The sequence below is a fragment of the Pseudorasbora parva genome, chromosome 10, assembly GCF_024679245.1.
Source record: "Pseudorasbora parva isolate DD20220531a chromosome 10, ASM2467924v1, whole genome shotgun sequence".
NCBI classification, from domain to species: domain Eukaryota; kingdom Metazoa; phylum Chordata; class Actinopteri; order Cypriniformes; family Gobionidae; genus Pseudorasbora; species Pseudorasbora parva.
The window spans coordinates 38,773,184-38,790,925 of NC_090181.1; the positions used below are offsets into that span (position 1 = coordinate 38,773,184).

At 46.6% G+C, this 17,742-nt stretch overlaps 1 protein-coding gene across 1 annotated transcript in view; it reads left to right on the forward strand.

Annotated features, from left to right (window-relative positions):
• The window catches only part of LOC137091536 (L-threonine 3-dehydrogenase, mitochondrial-like), a 39,446-nt gene that overhangs the window by 6,464 nt on the left and 15,240 nt on the right, over positions 1 to 17,742 (forward strand). Inside the window, exons 2-4 of the mRNA XM_067456054.1 lie at positions 9,767 to 9,960; positions 10,200 to 10,242; positions 14,787 to 14,857. Coding sequence (XP_067312155.1) covers positions 9,777 to 9,960; positions 10,200 to 10,242; positions 14,787 to 14,857 — 298 coding nt within the window. The 5' untranslated portion in view covers positions 9,767 to 9,776. The remainder of the gene's footprint in view (positions 1 to 9,766; positions 9,961 to 10,199; positions 10,243 to 14,786; positions 14,858 to 17,742) is intronic.

Here is a 17,742-nt window from a genome sequence, read left to right on the forward strand (position 1 = left end):
TCTGAAAAACAGAACGAGACACAGACGAACAAGCAGACACCAAACAAGACTCATAACACTTATCACTCCACGCAGACACAGAGTTTTGTCCCCAGTCAACCCTTGGGTTATGTAACTCCAGCCAAGGGTGACCGAGGACAATGGGAGCCAAAGGGGAGTCCAGGATAAAAAATGAAATGAGTTCAGTGTGGTTGCCAGACGTGATCAGTGTAAGTGGTTCAGTGGTGAATGAAATGTCAGGGAGAACTTGTCCGTTGAGTGCGTTGACAGAGATGGTGTTCTTAAGTGCAATGGTGGGTATTTTGAGTTTGTGTGCAAGGGCAGAGTCAAGAAAGTTACCCTCCGCTCCCGAGTCGAGGAGTGCTGGGCTGGAAAATTCCTGGGCTGCCCACAGCAATCTCACCGGAAGGAGAGTGGAGGATGAGGTCTTTTCCACGGAGAACCCGCCCGACAGTAGCCTTCTCCTTACCGCCGGGCGTGGTCCTCTTACCGGGCAGGAGTCTAGCAGGTGTCCGGTCCCGCCGCAGTAGAGGCAAAGACCACGGGATCTCCGTCTCGCTCTCTCCTCCCGGGAGAGCCGAGCTCGACCCACCTGCATGGGCTCCGGGTCGAAGGTGTAGCTGACCGCATCCGCAGCGTTGGCCTGAGGGCATTCGACACTCTTGTGCTGAAACTCCATCCTGGATCTCAGCCGACTCAGACGAGCGTCCACCCTCAACGCCAGTTCGATCAGTCCGTCAATCTTCTCCGGAAGGTCGATCATGAAAATCTCTTTCTGGATGCGGTCAGCCAGCCCATGCAGGAACATGTCCCACTGTGCCTCCTCGTTCCACTTGCACTCGGCGGCCAGGGTGCGGAACTCGATGGAATAATCCGAGACCGAGCGGTTACCTTGACGGAGCTCTGCGAGTTGACGTGCCGCTTCTCTTCCGGTTACCGCTCGGTCAAACACCCTTCTCATCTCCGCCGCCAGCGTCTGGAACGAGGAGCTGCAAGGATGTTGATTTTCCCACACCGCCGTTCCCCAAAGTGCGGCTCGTCCGGAGAGCAGGGTGAGGACGAATGCCACCTTGGATCTCTCCGTGTTGAAAGTCTGCGGTTGAAGAGCGAAAAACAAGGAACACTTGGTAAGGAAGGCTCTGCAATAATTGCTCTCACCGGCATAACTCTCAGGGGTAGGCAGACGTGGTTCCAGTTGCCGCGATGCGGATGGTGTGTGGGGGGTCGGCGGTGGGTCGGGCACAGTGGGACCGACGAGTTGTTGCATCTGTTGGGTCAGCTCGGCCACCCGTGCCACCAAAGTGTGTACTGCCTGTCCTGTGGCAGTTAAGTTCGCCTCCTGCTGGTCCAGTCTCTCGTTGCTGCTGGTCAGTAGGGCGTTGATACTCGCTGAATCCATGGTTGGTCAGAGCGTTCTGTAACGGATTCACAGAGGCAGGATTCAATTGCAAGTAACTCAGTTTAATAAGACAGATAGTGTCACAGAAGTCAAAACTCAGAACACTGAAGAAGTCCGGGTAAGACGGAGCAGTGAGAGAGGCTCTGTTGGTGACACGGGCAGGCTGTGAGCAGCTGTGACTCGGGAGATCGGTAGAGGTAATCCGGGAAGGGATCCAGCGTTTCACGGAAGGGGGAAACGATAACCAACACAGAGACACAAGGGGAAACATCCAACAACGCTCTGACAAAGACAAGAGAGAAACAGAGAGACTAAATAGGGTGAAGGTGATGAGTTGCAGCTGGTGCAGGTGATCAGCCACAGGTGCGTGATGAGCCAATCCCAGGCTCCGCCCTCACCTACATTCAACACGCACCCAAGAGTGAGACAGGGAATCCATGAACCGTGACACTAGTAAAACCTATGGTCTGTTAAATGACAAAAAGGTGTTTATACTAACACTATACTAATACTGGGAGTTTACACTTACATGGTGGAGCTGGAAATGGCTTCTGTCTCTTGTTTAACATGGAATTTTGAGGCTGTTTTAGCACATCAGAGAGATGTTACACATGCACTAAAAGATGTTTCAAATGTACAAATGAACTATGCATACTAGATAGAGAAGCATGCAGAGCTTGTTGTCTTAAAGTCAACATGAATTGCCACTTGCAATGCATTCACAGGTCATAGGATTTCATCAGGAATCTGGATCAGAAAAGTGAGTTTTAAATGCTAAAAAAATATTATGGATTGGTGAAGTCATTTCAAATGTGATGCAAGTAAGAGATAAATATATTTTACACTTAACTACTACTAATATTAAGAATTGTAGTAGAGGTAATTGTATATTAATCTGGTGGATTTTGTAGGCAAGTTAGTTGGACTGGATTTTTATTTTTAAAATGTACTATAAAGCAATAATTTTTAATAATAATAAATTCATATTTAATATATTGCATTTTGCAGGTAGTTTAGGACTTTTTACATGTCTTATTTTTTAAAACTGACTGTAAGGGAATTCTAATATTTTTATGTTTTAAAAGCTATTACACTAATATGACATGAATTTATAATGTAATACATTTCTCATAATGTAAAAAATATTATTACACAATGAGTTCAAGATTTTAGTAAGCTTTGAAAAAAATATTACGTTATGAATATTTTATTACAATAATTACGTAATACTTATTACATTGTGTGCAGTTTTTAAATTATGTGCAGTTATTGTGAGTTGCTATACATGCACGTTTAGTTGCAAAGTGCACTAGTTTAATAGTGTAAGGAAACAGAGATATGGGGCACACTACTACAATAAGTATAATTAATAAAAACTTTGAACTGAAGTAATAGCATAAAGATTTTATTTTGCTGTTGCTGTGACCAACAGATTCACTGGTAACCTTCATGTAACTGAATTCAGTTTAATGTACTTTAAATGTTTCTTATTTAAGATTCATTTTCAGACTAAGAAAGGAAATAATAACTTTTAAAGTGGCTATCAATATGTTTATGAACTAACTGTGTGGTACTGTAGTAAATTAATAAACTAATAGACTGGACTTTGGTCTCAGTTTTTGTGAGGCTGTTATAGCCATGACCAGAAGGTGGCAGCACCGGGGTGTATGATTTTGCCAAGCAAGATGTTCCTGGATCAACATTTTTTTTTTTTGATCTTGGAACAACATTCCTGTCCGAATATTTTGTCCTAACCCCAACCCTATCACTGCCCCTACACCAAAACCATACCCGTTATTTCCCCCTAAAATCAGAGGGAAATGAAGGTGAATAAACTGATGTACAAGCACCAGACTTAAGTTTTTTACTCTTTTCCCAGACTCAGACTTTGCAATCATAAATATTGCATGCTTAAAACATGACAATCTATGATAAATATAATAATAATAATAATAATAGATTTTATTTATAATGCACTTTTCATTCCGAAGAATCTCAAAGTGCAACAAAGGGGGGGGGGGGGGGGGGATAACAACAAAAAAATGAATAACAAGTAAAAATATAGAATACTACAAACAATCAACCAACACAGAAAACAGAACAGAAACAGAGCTGATGGTGAACAGAAACAGAGCTGATGGTGAACAGAAACAGAGCTGATGGTGAACAGAAAACAGCTGATGGTGGAAGTCTCTGTTAGCTCCGCAGCACACTGTGGTCCACTCCATGTTTCAGATTTCTCCCAGTGGCAGTGTCCCGATGACATCGCTGAGGCACGACAGCTGAAGACCAGATGATGGGTCTTCTTCATGATGATTCAAACGATGGGGATCGCTGCAGCACCATGCAGGAGGCAGAACATTCCTCCGGGCACTTCTGTGGACACACCGGGGCCGGCGCAGATGTCGCTCCACGGTCGCAATGCAGGACGGAACAGCGGCGCAGCCGAGAAGCAGAACATCCCAACATCATGCCGGACACCGACGACGAGAGCCCGGATGACGCTAGCCCGGTGCAAACTTCAGCCACCATGCAGCTTAAGCCCAAGGGAGACCACCAGTGAGCACCCGCGGCGAGAAACATAAAATGTCCTCCAAACCAGAAACCAACCGCAGCAATTCAAATGTAAACATTAGAGAAGCGGTTGAAAACGGCGAAACGACGAACAACGACTTCTCAGTGGCTGCCAGCAATCAGCAACAGTCCCAATTGTAGCTCTGACTGTTAGACTAGTCACAAACATAAGGAAATAAAATAAAATGTAAATCTAATAGTACATTAACATGATTTGTTGTGGGTGGAGAAGCGGCGAACAGACGACGCCAGCGTCCTCTCCCCCACGTTGCCTAGCAACTCATAATATCAAAATACTACAAAATATATTTGAATACTTCTTGTATGAAAGTTAACCTATATAATTGTCTTATACTTGTACTTGTGTCATGACAATAAAGTTGCATCTAATCTAATCTAATCTAATCAAATATATATATATACAGGTTCTTCTAAAAAATTTGCATATTGTGATGAAGTTCATTATTTTCCATAATGTAATGATAAAAATTAAACTTTCATATATTTTAGATTCATTGCACACCAACTGAAATATTTCAGGTCTTTTATTGTTTTAATACTGATGATTTTGGCATACAGCTCATGAAAACCCAAAATTCCTGTCTCAAAAAATTAGCATATTTCATCCGACCAATAAAAGAAAAGTGTTTTTAATACAAAAAAAGTCAACCTTCAAATAATTATGTTCAGTTATGCACTCGATACTTGGTCGGGAATCCTTTTGCAGAAATGACTGCTTCAATGCGGCGTGGCATGGAGGCGATCAGCCTGTGACACTGCTGAGGTGTTATGGAGGCCCAGGATGCTTCGATAGCGGCCTTAAGCTCATCCAGAGTGTTGGGTCTTGCGTCTCTCAACTTTCTTTTCACAATATCCCGCAGATTCTCTATGGGGTTCAGGTCAGGAGAGTTGGCAGGCCAATTGATCACACTAATACCATGGTCAGTGAACCATTTACCAGTGGTTTTGGCACTATGAGCAGGTGCCAGGTCGTGCTGAAAAACCAAATCTTCATCTCCATAAAGCTTTTCAGCAGATGGAAGCATGAAGTGCTCCAAAATCTCCTGATAGCCAGCTGCATTGACCCTGCCCTTGATAAAACACAGTGGACCAACACCAGCAGCTGACATGTGTCACATGCCTGTCCTGTCGTGTGTGCACTTGTGGGTTTTGTTATGTTGAGCATGTGCTCGTGTCCCTGTCAGTTCCCTCCCCCTTGTTATCTGATTATTGGTTAATTTGCCCCACCTGTTCTCCCTCATTATCTGCCTTGTTTGTTCCCTTTATAATCTCCTTGTGTTTGTCAGTCTGTGTTGGATCCTTGTGTAATGTCTGCGTCTCCCGTTCTCCCTGTGATTCTGTTGGTTTGTTTAAGTTTATATTTTATTATTCTATTGTGTGTTTTTCCCCCTCGTGGGTTTTGTTTTGAGTTTATGTTTTATTTGTTATAAATAAATATATCCTTTTCTGCACTTGAGTCCTCGCACCATTTCCTTTGTGTGTACGTGACAGAAGGATCCAACCAATATGAGGACTCAGCGGAGAAAGAGGTCACCGCAATCCCCTCCCTCTGCTATCTCCTGTCCCCTCTGGGACCGTATAGTCCAGTTTAGCTCCCTTAGAGCTATGCGGCAACAAGGAACTGATCTGAGGGAATTTGCACAGGAGTTTAAGAGGGCTGCAGAGGGACTGGGATACAGAGATGAAACTCTTAAGGAGCTCTTCAATTATGCCCTCGACAAACCATTCGATTGGACTGTAATGAGGGCACTGGAGGGGGCAACATTCGAGGTGACTGTGGATTATTTCATTGGACAGCGGAGGAGGGCCCCTCTCCGGAGTCCGGTGGTACCTATGGATCCACTTCCGGTGGACCCTGTGCCGGTGGTCCCGGTTCAGGTGGATTATGTTCCGGTGGTCCCTGTGCCGGTGGATCGTGCTCCGATGGTCCCTTTGCCGGTGGATCGTGCTCCGGTAGTCCCTGTGCCGGTGGATCGTGCTCCGGTAGTCCCTGTGCCGGTGAATCGTGCTCCGGTGGTCCCTGTGCCGGTGGATCGTGTTCCGGTGGTCCCAGTTCCGGTGGATCGTGTGCCGGTGGTCTCAGTTCCGGCGGATCGTGTTCCGGTGGTCCCTGTGCCGGTGGATCGTGTTCCGGTGGTCCCTGTGCCGGTGGATCATGTTCCGGCAGATCATGTTCCGGTGGTCCCAATGCCAGCAGATCGTATTCCGGTGGTCCCAGTGCCGGTGGATACTGCTGGACTGGAGAAGTTTCCCCAACGCCCTGCCTGCGCCGCTGAGGCGCCCTGCTCTCCCTGCGCCGCTGAGGCGCCCTGCTCTCCCTGCGCCGCTGAGGCGCCCTGCTCTCCCTGCGCCGCTGAGGCGCCCTGCTCTCCCTGCGCCGCTGAGGCGCCCTGCTCTCCCTGCGCCCCTGAGGCGCCCTGCTCTCCCTGCGCCCCTGAGGCGCCCTGCTCTCCCTGCGCCCCTGAGGCGCCCTGCTCTCCCTGCGCCCCTGAGGCGCCCTGCTCTCCCTGCGCCGCTGAGGCGCCCTGCTCTCCCTGCGCCGCTGAGGCGCCCTGCTCTCCGTGCGCCGCTGAGGCGTTCTGCTCTCACCGCGCCACTAAAGCGTCCTGCTCTCACCGCGCCTCCCTGGCGCCCCCTGCACTCACCGCGCCTCTCTGGCACCCTGCTCTCACCGCGCCTCCCTGGCGTCCTGCTCTACCCGCACTGCCCTGGCTGCCTGAACTCTATGGGCCGCCCCGGCCGCTTGAACTTGGTGGGCCTCCCGAACTCGGTGGGCCGCCCTGGCCATTCGAACTTTGTGGGCCACCATGGCCTCCTGAACTTTTTGTTTTCCTCGTTCCTCCCTTGTTTACCCCTCCCTTGTCTGTACCTTCTTTGTCTGTCCCTCCCGTGCCCCCCTGGTCTGTCCCTCCCGTGCCCCCCTGGTCTGTCCCTCCCGTGCCCCCCTGGTCTGTCCCTCCCGTGCCCCCCTGGTCTGTCCCTCCCGTGCCCCCCTGGTCTGTCCCTCCCGTGCCCCCCTGGTCTGTCCCTCCCGTCCCTCCCTGGTCTGTCCCTCCCGTCCCTCCCTGGTCTGTCCCTCCCGTCCCTCCCTGGTCTGTCCCTCCCGTCCCTCCCTGGTCTGTCCCTCCCGTCCCTCCCTGGTCTGTCCCTCCCGTCCCTCCCTGGTCTGTCCCTCCCGTCCCTCCCGGGTCTGTCCCTCCCGTCCCGCCCGGGTCTGTCCCTCCCGTCCCTAGTGGAGCGTCTGGTAGCCGCTCCTTAAGGAGGGGGTAATGTCACATGCCTGTCCTGTCGTGTGTGCACTTGTGGGTTTTGTTATGTTGAGCATGTGCTCGTGTCCCTGTCAGTTCCCTCCCCCTTGTTATCTGATTATTGGTTAATTTGCCCCACCTGTTCTCCCTCATTATCTGCCTTGTTTGTTCCCTTTATAATCTCCTTGTGTTTGTCAGTCTGTGTTGGATCCTTGTGTAATGTCTGCGTCTCCCGTTCTCCCTGTGATTCTGTTGGTTTGTTTAAGTTTATATTTTATTATTCTATTGTGTGTTTTTCCCCCTCGTGGGTTTTGTTTTGAGTTTATGTTTTATTTGTTATAAATAAATATATCCTTTTCTGCACTTGAGTCCTCGCACCATTTCCTTTGTGTGTACGTGACAACATGGCACCCCAGACCATCACTGACTGTGGGTACTTGACACTGGACTTCAGGCATTTTGACATTTCCTTCTCCCCAGTCTTCCTCCAGACTCTGGCACCTTGATTTCCGAATGACATGCAAAATTTGCTTTCATCCGAAAAAAGTACTTTGGACCACTGAGCAACAGTCCAGTGCTGCTTCTCTGTAGCCCAAAAGTGGCTTGACCTGGGGAATGCGGCACCTGTAGCCCATTTCCTGCACACGCCTGTGCACGGTGGCTCTGGATGTTTCTACTCCAGACTCAGTCCACTGCTTCCGCAGGTCCCCCAAGGTCTGGAATCGGTCCTTCTCCACAATCTTCCTCAGGGTCCGGTCACCTCTTCTTGTTGTGCAGCGTTTTTTGCCACACTTTTTCCTTCCCACAGACTTCCCACTGAGGTGCCTTGATACAGCACTCTGGGAACAGCCTATTCGTTCAGAAATTTCTTTCTCTGTCTTACCCTCTCGCTTGAGGGTGTCAATGATGGCCTTCTGGACAGCAGTCAGGTCGGCAGTCTTACCCATGATTGTGGTTTTGAGTAATGAACCAGGCTGGGAGTTTTTAAAAGCCTCAGGAATCTTTTGCAGGTGTTTAGAGTTCATTAGTTGATTCAGATGATTAGGTGAATAGCTTGTTTAGAGAACCTTTTCATGATATGCTAATTTTTTGAGACAGGAATTTTGGGTTTTCATGAGCTGTATGCCAAAATCATCAGTATTAAAACAATAAAAGACCTATTTAGGATGCATAAAATGCAGCTATAAAACAATCATTACAAGACAAAGAAAGTATCATTTTAAAAGCTTTTGAAAAATGTAAAAGAAGAAAATGTATGAGATGTGACTCCTTTGTAAAGCCCCGTTTCCACCAAAATTACCCGGAACAATTTGTACCAGGAACTTTTTTACAGGAACTTTTTCCCCCCCCAGACCTGCAGCTGTCTGCGTTTCGACCGCGATAAAGTTCCGAGAAGATTAGGCAAATTAGTCCGGTGATGTAGGACTGCGCGCGACTGCTCCTCCAAATCAGTGAAGGACAGTAATCATTTTTAAGTGTACCGACTGAAAGATTTAGTGAACTGTTTACATGAGACGTTATCTAAACCGATCTGGTGTTTACATGTGATGACTTTCAATCGCAATCATTTTGTCACATGCAGTTTGTCTGCCGCACCAAAAATGTCAACGCTGTTTTCTCCAGCAGCTGGAGTGTGTTAACTGTAGCCATAGCAACTCTTAACAGCCACCAGGACTAATACAGTATTATTTATAACTATTTGTTGTAAAGTGTAATAATCATCTCAGAAAAAAAAATCTTCTGTCAGGCGCAGTTAAAGTAAAAACTGCCTGGGGCAATATACGCTGTGTCATTACTCCAACATTATCTTCATAACTTACGAAATAAAACGTTTACCCCTCAGAAAAATGTACTTTCCTCTCTTGTCAACATGAGCGCGGCGCGCGCCGTCACGTCATGTAAGGACACACACTTAAAAGTAATCGGTCAGGTCGTTTACATGGTGAAAAAAAAAAATAACGAGTATGGAAGAGATTCAAGCTGTGCTGCTTTTGCTGGTTATGTATAGGTTTACTAAAGAGGTAATTAACAACGACAGAAAAGAGCACTAATATGCAGATTCAGCAGCATGCAGCATATTCAGAAAGCTTGTAAAGCTAGATTTAAAATGACAATGTATATTATTATCAGCTATTACGGACATTGAACGTGAGATGGCTGAGACGACCGCGCGCCACCAGACAGAGAGCAAGACTGATATTTACTGAACGCAGAACGAACCTCGCAAAAGACTTTTAAAAATGCCGGTTGAACTAAAATGCTGCCTGAGCTCAACCAATCAGCATGTTCAGCACCCAAGTCCCGCCCTCGAAAGTTCCTGAACTTTGAAAAAGTACTACCTCGCGAGCAGGGCCGTTTGGAGGGGGAAATATTTACCCGGAACTTCATTTATACCCTGGTTCCTGCGGTCTAAACACACGAAGTACCACCCAAAGTTCCTAGTTCCTGGGTAAAGTTCCTGTGGTGGAAACAGGGCTTATGACAGACTCTTTTTTATTCAACACTTTGTCACGTGTGTTGGCAGTGATTCGAAGATGCAGTCCTGTGTACGAGCTGTGAGTGGGGCGGCGCAGCGGGTTCACCTGGCTCCAGTCTGTGGCTTTCAGCCTCCCGCTGTTGAAGCTCAAAGTATTAGTTTATCTCCATGCCAAGTCACATCCGATGCCGGTTTTCCTTCAGTGTCCTCTGGATCAGATCATCCCAGAATTCTCATTACTGGTATGAGTGCAGGAGACAAGTGACTATATATAGACCGTTTATTGTGCAATGTTCATTTTTAAAAGATTTGTGTGTGTGTGTGTGAGAGAGAGAGAGATGTGAGGCCTTAATTGATGTTATATAAACCTTTAGATGTCATGTTTCCCTGGTTACCACATTTTGAAGCATGAAATGTAGTCTCCATGGCAACACATGACTGATGATGATTTTTAATATTTTCGCTCTGTTTATCATTTCAGGGGGTCTGGGTCAGCTGGGAGTGGGTCTAGCCAAACTGCTCAGGTGAGACTGAACTAGGGCTGTCATGATTCCTCGAGTACTCAGTTTTAAAAGATCATCCATTGCAATTTACCTGTGTCAATTAACCGGCAAAATACCGTAAATGGTGGATTCCACGGATGAGAATCCATGAACCGCATTATTAGGACCTTTATAAAGGCTTAACGATGGATTAAAGCAGTTTAAAATCATAATAAAGCAGAGTGTTTTTGTGAAATTATTATATATATTTACATGAGTGCAGGTTATGTGTTTCTCCCTGCATCTCAGATAAACTTTGTTTATAGTAAATGTCTGATTTCTTTGCAAAGTGTTGAACTTTTATGTTAATTGTTGATCATTGCAATTTCAAAATAAATCTTTACACCCTTGCTCCGAGTTTGTATGTTTTGATGTCTATGCAATGGCTGTAGCATTTCTAATACTGAAGAAGGATTTGATCTGCTGTAAAGTGTACAACAACAATCACCAGGCCACTGGTGCCCAATCGTTATGCTATATATATATATATATTGATAGTAATTTGTTTGAACCAATTATTATTGCCTTATTGTTCTTATATATTTATTTTAAGCCATTTTAAAGGCTGTTCACATAGGTCTATTTTTTATTCCAAGTTCCAATTACTCAATTTATCATCAAAATAATAGACTGATTACTCGATTACCAAAATAATTGTTTTGTGAATAGCACTTTTGAGAGTTCTCCGAAAAATCACACCTAAAACACCCCCTTACATCTCCCCCTCCCCCCTATTGACGGAAATGAGAGAGAGGGAGGGGTAGATGTGAGGGAGGATGTTTCAGCCGGGACTTTTTACTGCGCCGAGTCGAAGTACTCTCAAAAGTGCTATTCCGCCATACATTATAGTTCTCCTTTTTAACCCGCTTAGAAAAGCATCACATTTTATTTTCTGTCACCATATTTGGTTGTTTAGCTATTCATGTAACTGTATTTAAATAGGGAAAACGTGGAGGAGTTTGGTCGCTTCTAACTTGATCTCTGTTTGGTACCTAATGAATGAACTCGGCTTAGTGGGCTGAGCTAAATGCTATCAGATCGTCACCGCGCATCAGAGCGATTAAGTGCACACACTGAGACGAGAGAGGTGTGTATCAACTCGCTTTATTTAAGGGAATAATATAGTTTAATATAGCGGTGGAGTATCCCTTTAAAATATGTTCAGATTTTAAATGTTGTGTGATAAATTCCAGCCTTTAGATTTAAACAACCCCACCTTCTGAAACAACTCCCCAAGACATGTCAGCCAACCTGGGGTTCTAGCTTGACAAGCCAGACCCACATCAAGATGTTTGGTCTGGAAACTCACCATTGACAGGGCTCAATCCGAGGGGCGGGATAAACGATTGTCTTTCAAACTCCCTCTGCACGCGATAGGATAGCGCTACAACCAACCAGAGCAACGAAGAAGCTGAAGCGGAGCTAGTTGATAGAACTTTTTCAGAAAAACTGAGAACACATCTTTCTTTTTTAAGAATGACTTCAGTGCCATTCTTTGTTAGCAGGGAAGCAGCAGGAAATTCACGCAGAACAGTCGCAACCATACACGATCTGATTGGCCTGACTAGAGTTTTTTTTTTCATGCTCGCAAACAGGGGCGGAGCCAGACGATGTAAACATTCGGGGCTTAGCCCAAACCTAGGGGGGTCCGGGGGCATACTCCCCCGGGGAGATTTTTTTCCCATTTACATCAGCTAAATGCACTTTTTTTCAGGCTGTTTGAGATAATATAATGCCTAAAAATCTATATACTATCTGGGAAAATGATATTACTCCGTAAAAATAAATAAATAAATAAATAAATAAATAAATCACCCAGCAGAGCCTACAACATGTTTTGTATTTAACTGTTCTCCAGCTGTAGTGAATCCAAAACACCAAAAATGTTAAGGATGACTCATTTTCACCGTAGTGCAGCACGTAGTGAGAAATTCACATTGACCAATCAGATGTGGTTTTCGGCTGCAAACTTTCGCGGTTGGTTAGTTCTACAAAGGAAATGCCCAAATCCTCCAACTCGGAGGTTGCTAGGCAACGTGGGGGAGAGGACGCTGGCGTTGTCTGTTCGCCGCTTCTCCACCCACAAATCATGTTAATGTACTATTAGATTTAGATTTTATTTTATTTTCTTATTATTGTGACTAGTCTAACAGTCAGAGCTACAATTGGGGCTGTTGCTGATTGCTGGCAGCCACTGAGAGGACGTTGTTCGTCGTTTCGCCGTTTTCCACCGCTTCTCTGATGTTTATGTTTGAATTGCTGCGGTTGGTTCTGGTTTGGAGGACATTTGATGTTTCTCGCCGCGACTGCTCACTGGTGGTCTCCCTTGGGCTTAAGCTGCATGGTGGCTGAAGTTTGCACCGGGCTAGCGTCATCTGGGCCATCGTAATCGGCGTCCGGCATGATGTTGGGATGTTCCGCTTCTCGGCTGCGCCGCTGTTCCGTCCTGCATTGCGGCCGTGGAGCGGCTTGGACTTCTGCGCCGACCCCGGTGTGTCCACAGAAGTGCCCGGAAAAATGTTCTGCCTCCTGCATGGTGCTGCGGCGATCCCCATCGTTTGAATCGTCATGAAGACCCATCATCTGGTCTTCAGCTGTCGTGCCTCAGCGATGTCATCAGGACACACTGCCGCTGGGAGAAATCTGAAACATGGAGTGGACCACAGTGTGCTGCGGAGCTAACAGAGACTTCCACCATCAGCTCTGTTTTCTGTTCACCATCAGCTCTGTTTCTGTTCACCATCAGCTCTGTTTCTGTTCACCATCAGCTCTGTTTCTGTTCACCATCAGCTCTTTCTGTTCTGTTTTCTGTGTTGGTTGATTGTTTGTAGTATTCTATATTTTTACTTGTTATTCATTATTATTATTTTTTTTTCCCTTTGTTGCACTTTGAGATTCTTCGGAATGAAAAGTGCATTATAAAATCTATTATTATTATTATTATTATTATTATATTTTGATTAGACAGCGCTGTGTGTGAGACTGAGAGCTTTTATAATTATACCAGGCATGACCTGTGTCTGTGAATGGAGACGGCACGGAAGCTCGCGTTAGAATAACTTTGGATGATTTCAGGTAGAAATCTAAAGGCGCATGGTGACAAAATATAATGAAATAACCTTAAATTACACCTTAAATGTGTAATGTTGCCTTTTTTTATTTTGACATGAAAGCTTACATGTTAAGGGAGTAAACTGGCCCAAAATCTCAAAATTGACTGTTTTCACCTGTCGTGTCTCGCCTTAATAATTAACACCTAACGTTAACTCGCTAGCTAGCCAGTAATACAGCCATGTAACTCAAGTGTTACAACAGCGGATTCACAAACCTGTAACACTTTCGTCTGATGCAGAATCTCTCTCTGGCCGGTGAGATTTAGTGTTCCTTTTAAAAAAATGTGTAGCCTAATGTCCATGTTATCTATAGTTAACTACGATGCCGGTGAAATACAAAAGCCCGCCAATCCCTGATGAGAACGACGAAGAAGATGTATATTCTCCTTCGTTAGTTTTTATTGGCAGTTGGCATTGGCAAACAAGCTGAGTGATGTGCGATGCATTGCCGACCGCCACACACACGGTAATAGAGCTTTTGTTTCATTTTTTGCCGCTCCAGTCTGAAAGACTGAGAGAAAATGAAACAACATTTAAGTATTATTTTATTTTTTAACTAAAAGATTCGGGGCTTTTGACAAAACATTCGGGGCTTAAGCCCAATTAGCCACCCCCCGGCTCCGCCACTGCTCGCAAACCAACGGAGAGTTGCTAGACGACCCTGGCTGCAAATTACATATGCTGCCACTAGGGTGCATCTAGATAGAGGTTGATGCTTCCTTGCTTTTACATCCTCAAGCCTGTGACCTGGAAACCGATCGTACTCAGCCATTTTGAAGGACATCATAATTCTCTAATTGCATTGCAAGGAGGCAAGGAACAAGGAACGAGGAAGCTGATGAGTCATGAACGAGGACACACAGTTGCGTCCTTCCTCTCATCCTAAGGGGGTGGAGCTAAGAGGTGAGGGAAGGAAGTGAGGGAACGAAACAAAGATGCACAAATATGAATTGAGAAGCACCCATGATGTCAGCAAACCTGGACATGTAAAAGGCAGAGATGCAGGTTTATGATTGGCTGAAAAAGTGTAATTACTCTGTCAAGGGTTTTCTAATAAGATTGATTTCAGCACACCTGATTTTAGGTGCTTCTCAAAGCTCTAATTGATGCTTCCTCGTTTCCTCACCCCTCTTCCTCCAGCCCATGACCTGGAAAACCTAAGGAACTCAGCCATCTTCAAGGACATCTCAATTGCTCTGTGAGGAGGCATGGAACGAGAAGCGAGCTTCCTGAGGGGTCATGAGCGAGGATACACAGGTGTATTTTTTCACCTCGCATCCTAAGGGGCTCGTGCTAAGACGCAAGGAAAGAAAACAAGGATGCACAAATATGAAATGAGAAGCACCCCTTGTTCACTGCACTCTTTTTGTAGTATTACATATTTAAATAGTTTTTGTTTTGTATTTGTTACAGGAAGCAGTTTGGAAAATATAATGTACTTCTGTCTGATATCCGGAAACCCCCAACTGATGTGTACCAAAGTGGTGAGTGTCAATATATTTACTTATGGTGGGCAGCATCAGTTCTTCTTCATTTTGATTTATATTTTGAATTTAAACATATCTTATTCTAGAAATATTTAAAGGGGTCATGAACTGGCTTTTTAAATTGTTTTATAATGTTGTCTGAGGCCAACTTTATGACGTTTGTGTGGTTTTTACAATCAAAAACATCATAATAGGATATTTTTCTACCCTGGTTTTAGCTTAGCTCCTGAACGCTCAGTTTTTATGGCCGTGCCACACTGAAGACTTGGAAGTAAATGCTCAATGCAATGATTGGTTAATCACAGCTCCCCTGTCAGTACTTGTGGGAATTTTTTTGAAAATGTGTGGGAAAACAGCAACTGGAATTATTCGCCCACAGGGCTCGCAAAATGTCTTTATCAAACAAACACAATGATTTATCTCTCATTCACCCGCAATTAATTTGAATGCTATTTTTTATTACTTAGCCTGCCCGATTGGTGGATATATAACCACAAACCGCATTTCTAACACACACACACAAACACACATACATGGAAAACGTCTCGGGTTATGTATATAACCCTTGTTCCCTGAGAGGGAACGAGCACTGCGTCGAAACGACGAATTGGGGATGCTCCCTAAGCATAACCGCATCTGAAGTATGAATGAAACCTGTCCAATCCTGATTGGTGCAACGTCATGACGTAGATGTGACGGCATCACCGGAAGCTATAAAGGGATGTCCGGCGCATAGTAGCGTCAATTATCGCGATGAAGCAGAACGCTCTCAGGCGATACGCGGTGTGGCGACGAGACGCAGTGCTCGTTCCCTCTCAGGGAACAAGGGTTATATACATAACCCGAGACGTTCCCTATATCGAGGGAACTTCGCACTGTGTCGAAACGACGAATTGGGGAACGAGTACCCCCTATGCCACACCAAGGGTACGCCTGCCCTAATGTGAAGCTGGAACCCAGGCACAATTAGGACTGGAGCACCCTGGCGCCGGGAGTCGCAGGGAGGTGAAGACTGTAAAATCGAATAAAAGTATGTTGAGTGGCCCAACCGGCCGCCTCACAGATATCCTGCATTGGAGCGCCCGAAAGAAGAGCCACCGAGGAGCCCATGCCCCTGGTGGAATGTGCCCTTACGGCTATAGGTGAAGGCAGACCGCGCACCTGATATGCCGAGGCAATCGCCTGCACTATCCAGTTACTTATAGTGGGAGTAGCTGCAGGCAACCCCTTCTTAGGCGGACCAAAACATACTAAAAGTTGTTCAGATTTCCTCCACTGTGCTGACCTCTCAATATATATTCTAAGAGCCCTGACGGGGCACAATAGAAAAAGTCTCCCTTCTTCCGCCGTCACATGAGGCGGAGGATGGAAAGCCTGTAGAACTAAAGATCTGACCACACTAGAAGGCACCTTAGGCACGTAGCCCGGTCTAGGGTGCAGGATAGCTTTTACTCCCCCGGGGGCAAACTCCAGGCAAGTCGGCGTAATAGCCAAGGCCTGAAGATCCCCCACTCTCCTCAGAGATGTAATAGCCAAAAGGAAAGCTACCTTAAGGGTCAGAAACTTAGGTTCAACTGTTTCTAGTGGCTCAAAGGGAGCCTCAGCCAGTCCTTCGAGAACCACCGCCAGATCCCAGGAAGGAACCCTGGTCCTGACTACAGGCCTCATCCTCCTAGCCCCGCGGAGGAATCGTACAACCAATTGGTGCCTACCCAACTGCCCATCACCCAGAGGAGTGTGGAAAGCCCCAATGGCAGCCACGTACACCTTGAGTGTAGACGGGGTAAGCCCTGCAGAGAAACGATCTTGGAGGAACTCCAGCACTGAAGCCACCGGGCAGTTAACTGGATCCACCTCACGTTCTCTACACCAAGTGACGAAGACATTCCACTTGAGGCTGTACAATCTCCTAGTTGATGGAGCCCTAGAGCTGAGTAAGGTCTCTATAACGTCTGCTGGTAGTCCCGCCTCCTGGTACCTGGCCCCCTCAGGGGCCAGACCCACAGGCTCCATATTTCTGGCCGGGGGTGAAATATTGTGCCCCCCGCCTGTGACAGAAGGTCCCTCCTCAGAGGGTGGTGACCCACCAGCAGAGCTATGATGTCTGAGAACCATACTCGAGTCGGCCAACGAGGAGCCACCAAAAGAAGACTGACTCCCTGCTACGGGTGACCCACCAGCAGAGCTATGATGTCTGAGAACCATACTCGAGTCGGCCAACGAGGAGCCACCAAAAGAAGACTGACTCCCTGCTGCTGAACTCTCTCTAGGACCCCGGGGAGCAGATCGATCGGGGGAAATGCATACAGACGCAGCCTCGGCCACGTCTGTACCATGGCGTCCAGCCCCAATGGGGCTGGATGAGTGAGGGAGAACCACAGCGGACAGTGGGACGTCTCTCGAGACGCGAAGAGATCCACTTCCACTGGGCCGAACCTTTCGCATATCTGCTCCACCACCTCTGGGTGGAGCCGCCACTCCCCGGGCCTCAGCCCCTGCCTCAACAGTATGTCTGCCCCCTGATTTTGTATCCCTGGGATGTACATAGCCCTGAGTGATAACAATTTCTCCTGTGACCAGAGGAGGATGAGATGCGCCAGTCTGCACAGAGGGCGCGACCTCAACCCCCCCTGGCGGTTCAAATACGCCACGACTGCCATATTGTCTGAGCGGACCAGAACGTGGTGTCCGCGGAGATCCGGGAAAAAACTCCTCAGAGCTTTGTAGACCGCCATCATCTCCAGACAGTTTATGTGCCAGGAGGAATGACGGTCCTCCCACGGACCTCTCGCAAAGCGGCCTTCCATGACCGCGCCCCAACCAGTGAGGGATGCATCTGTTGAAACGGTCTTCCGGCAACACGATGCTCCCAGCACTGGTCC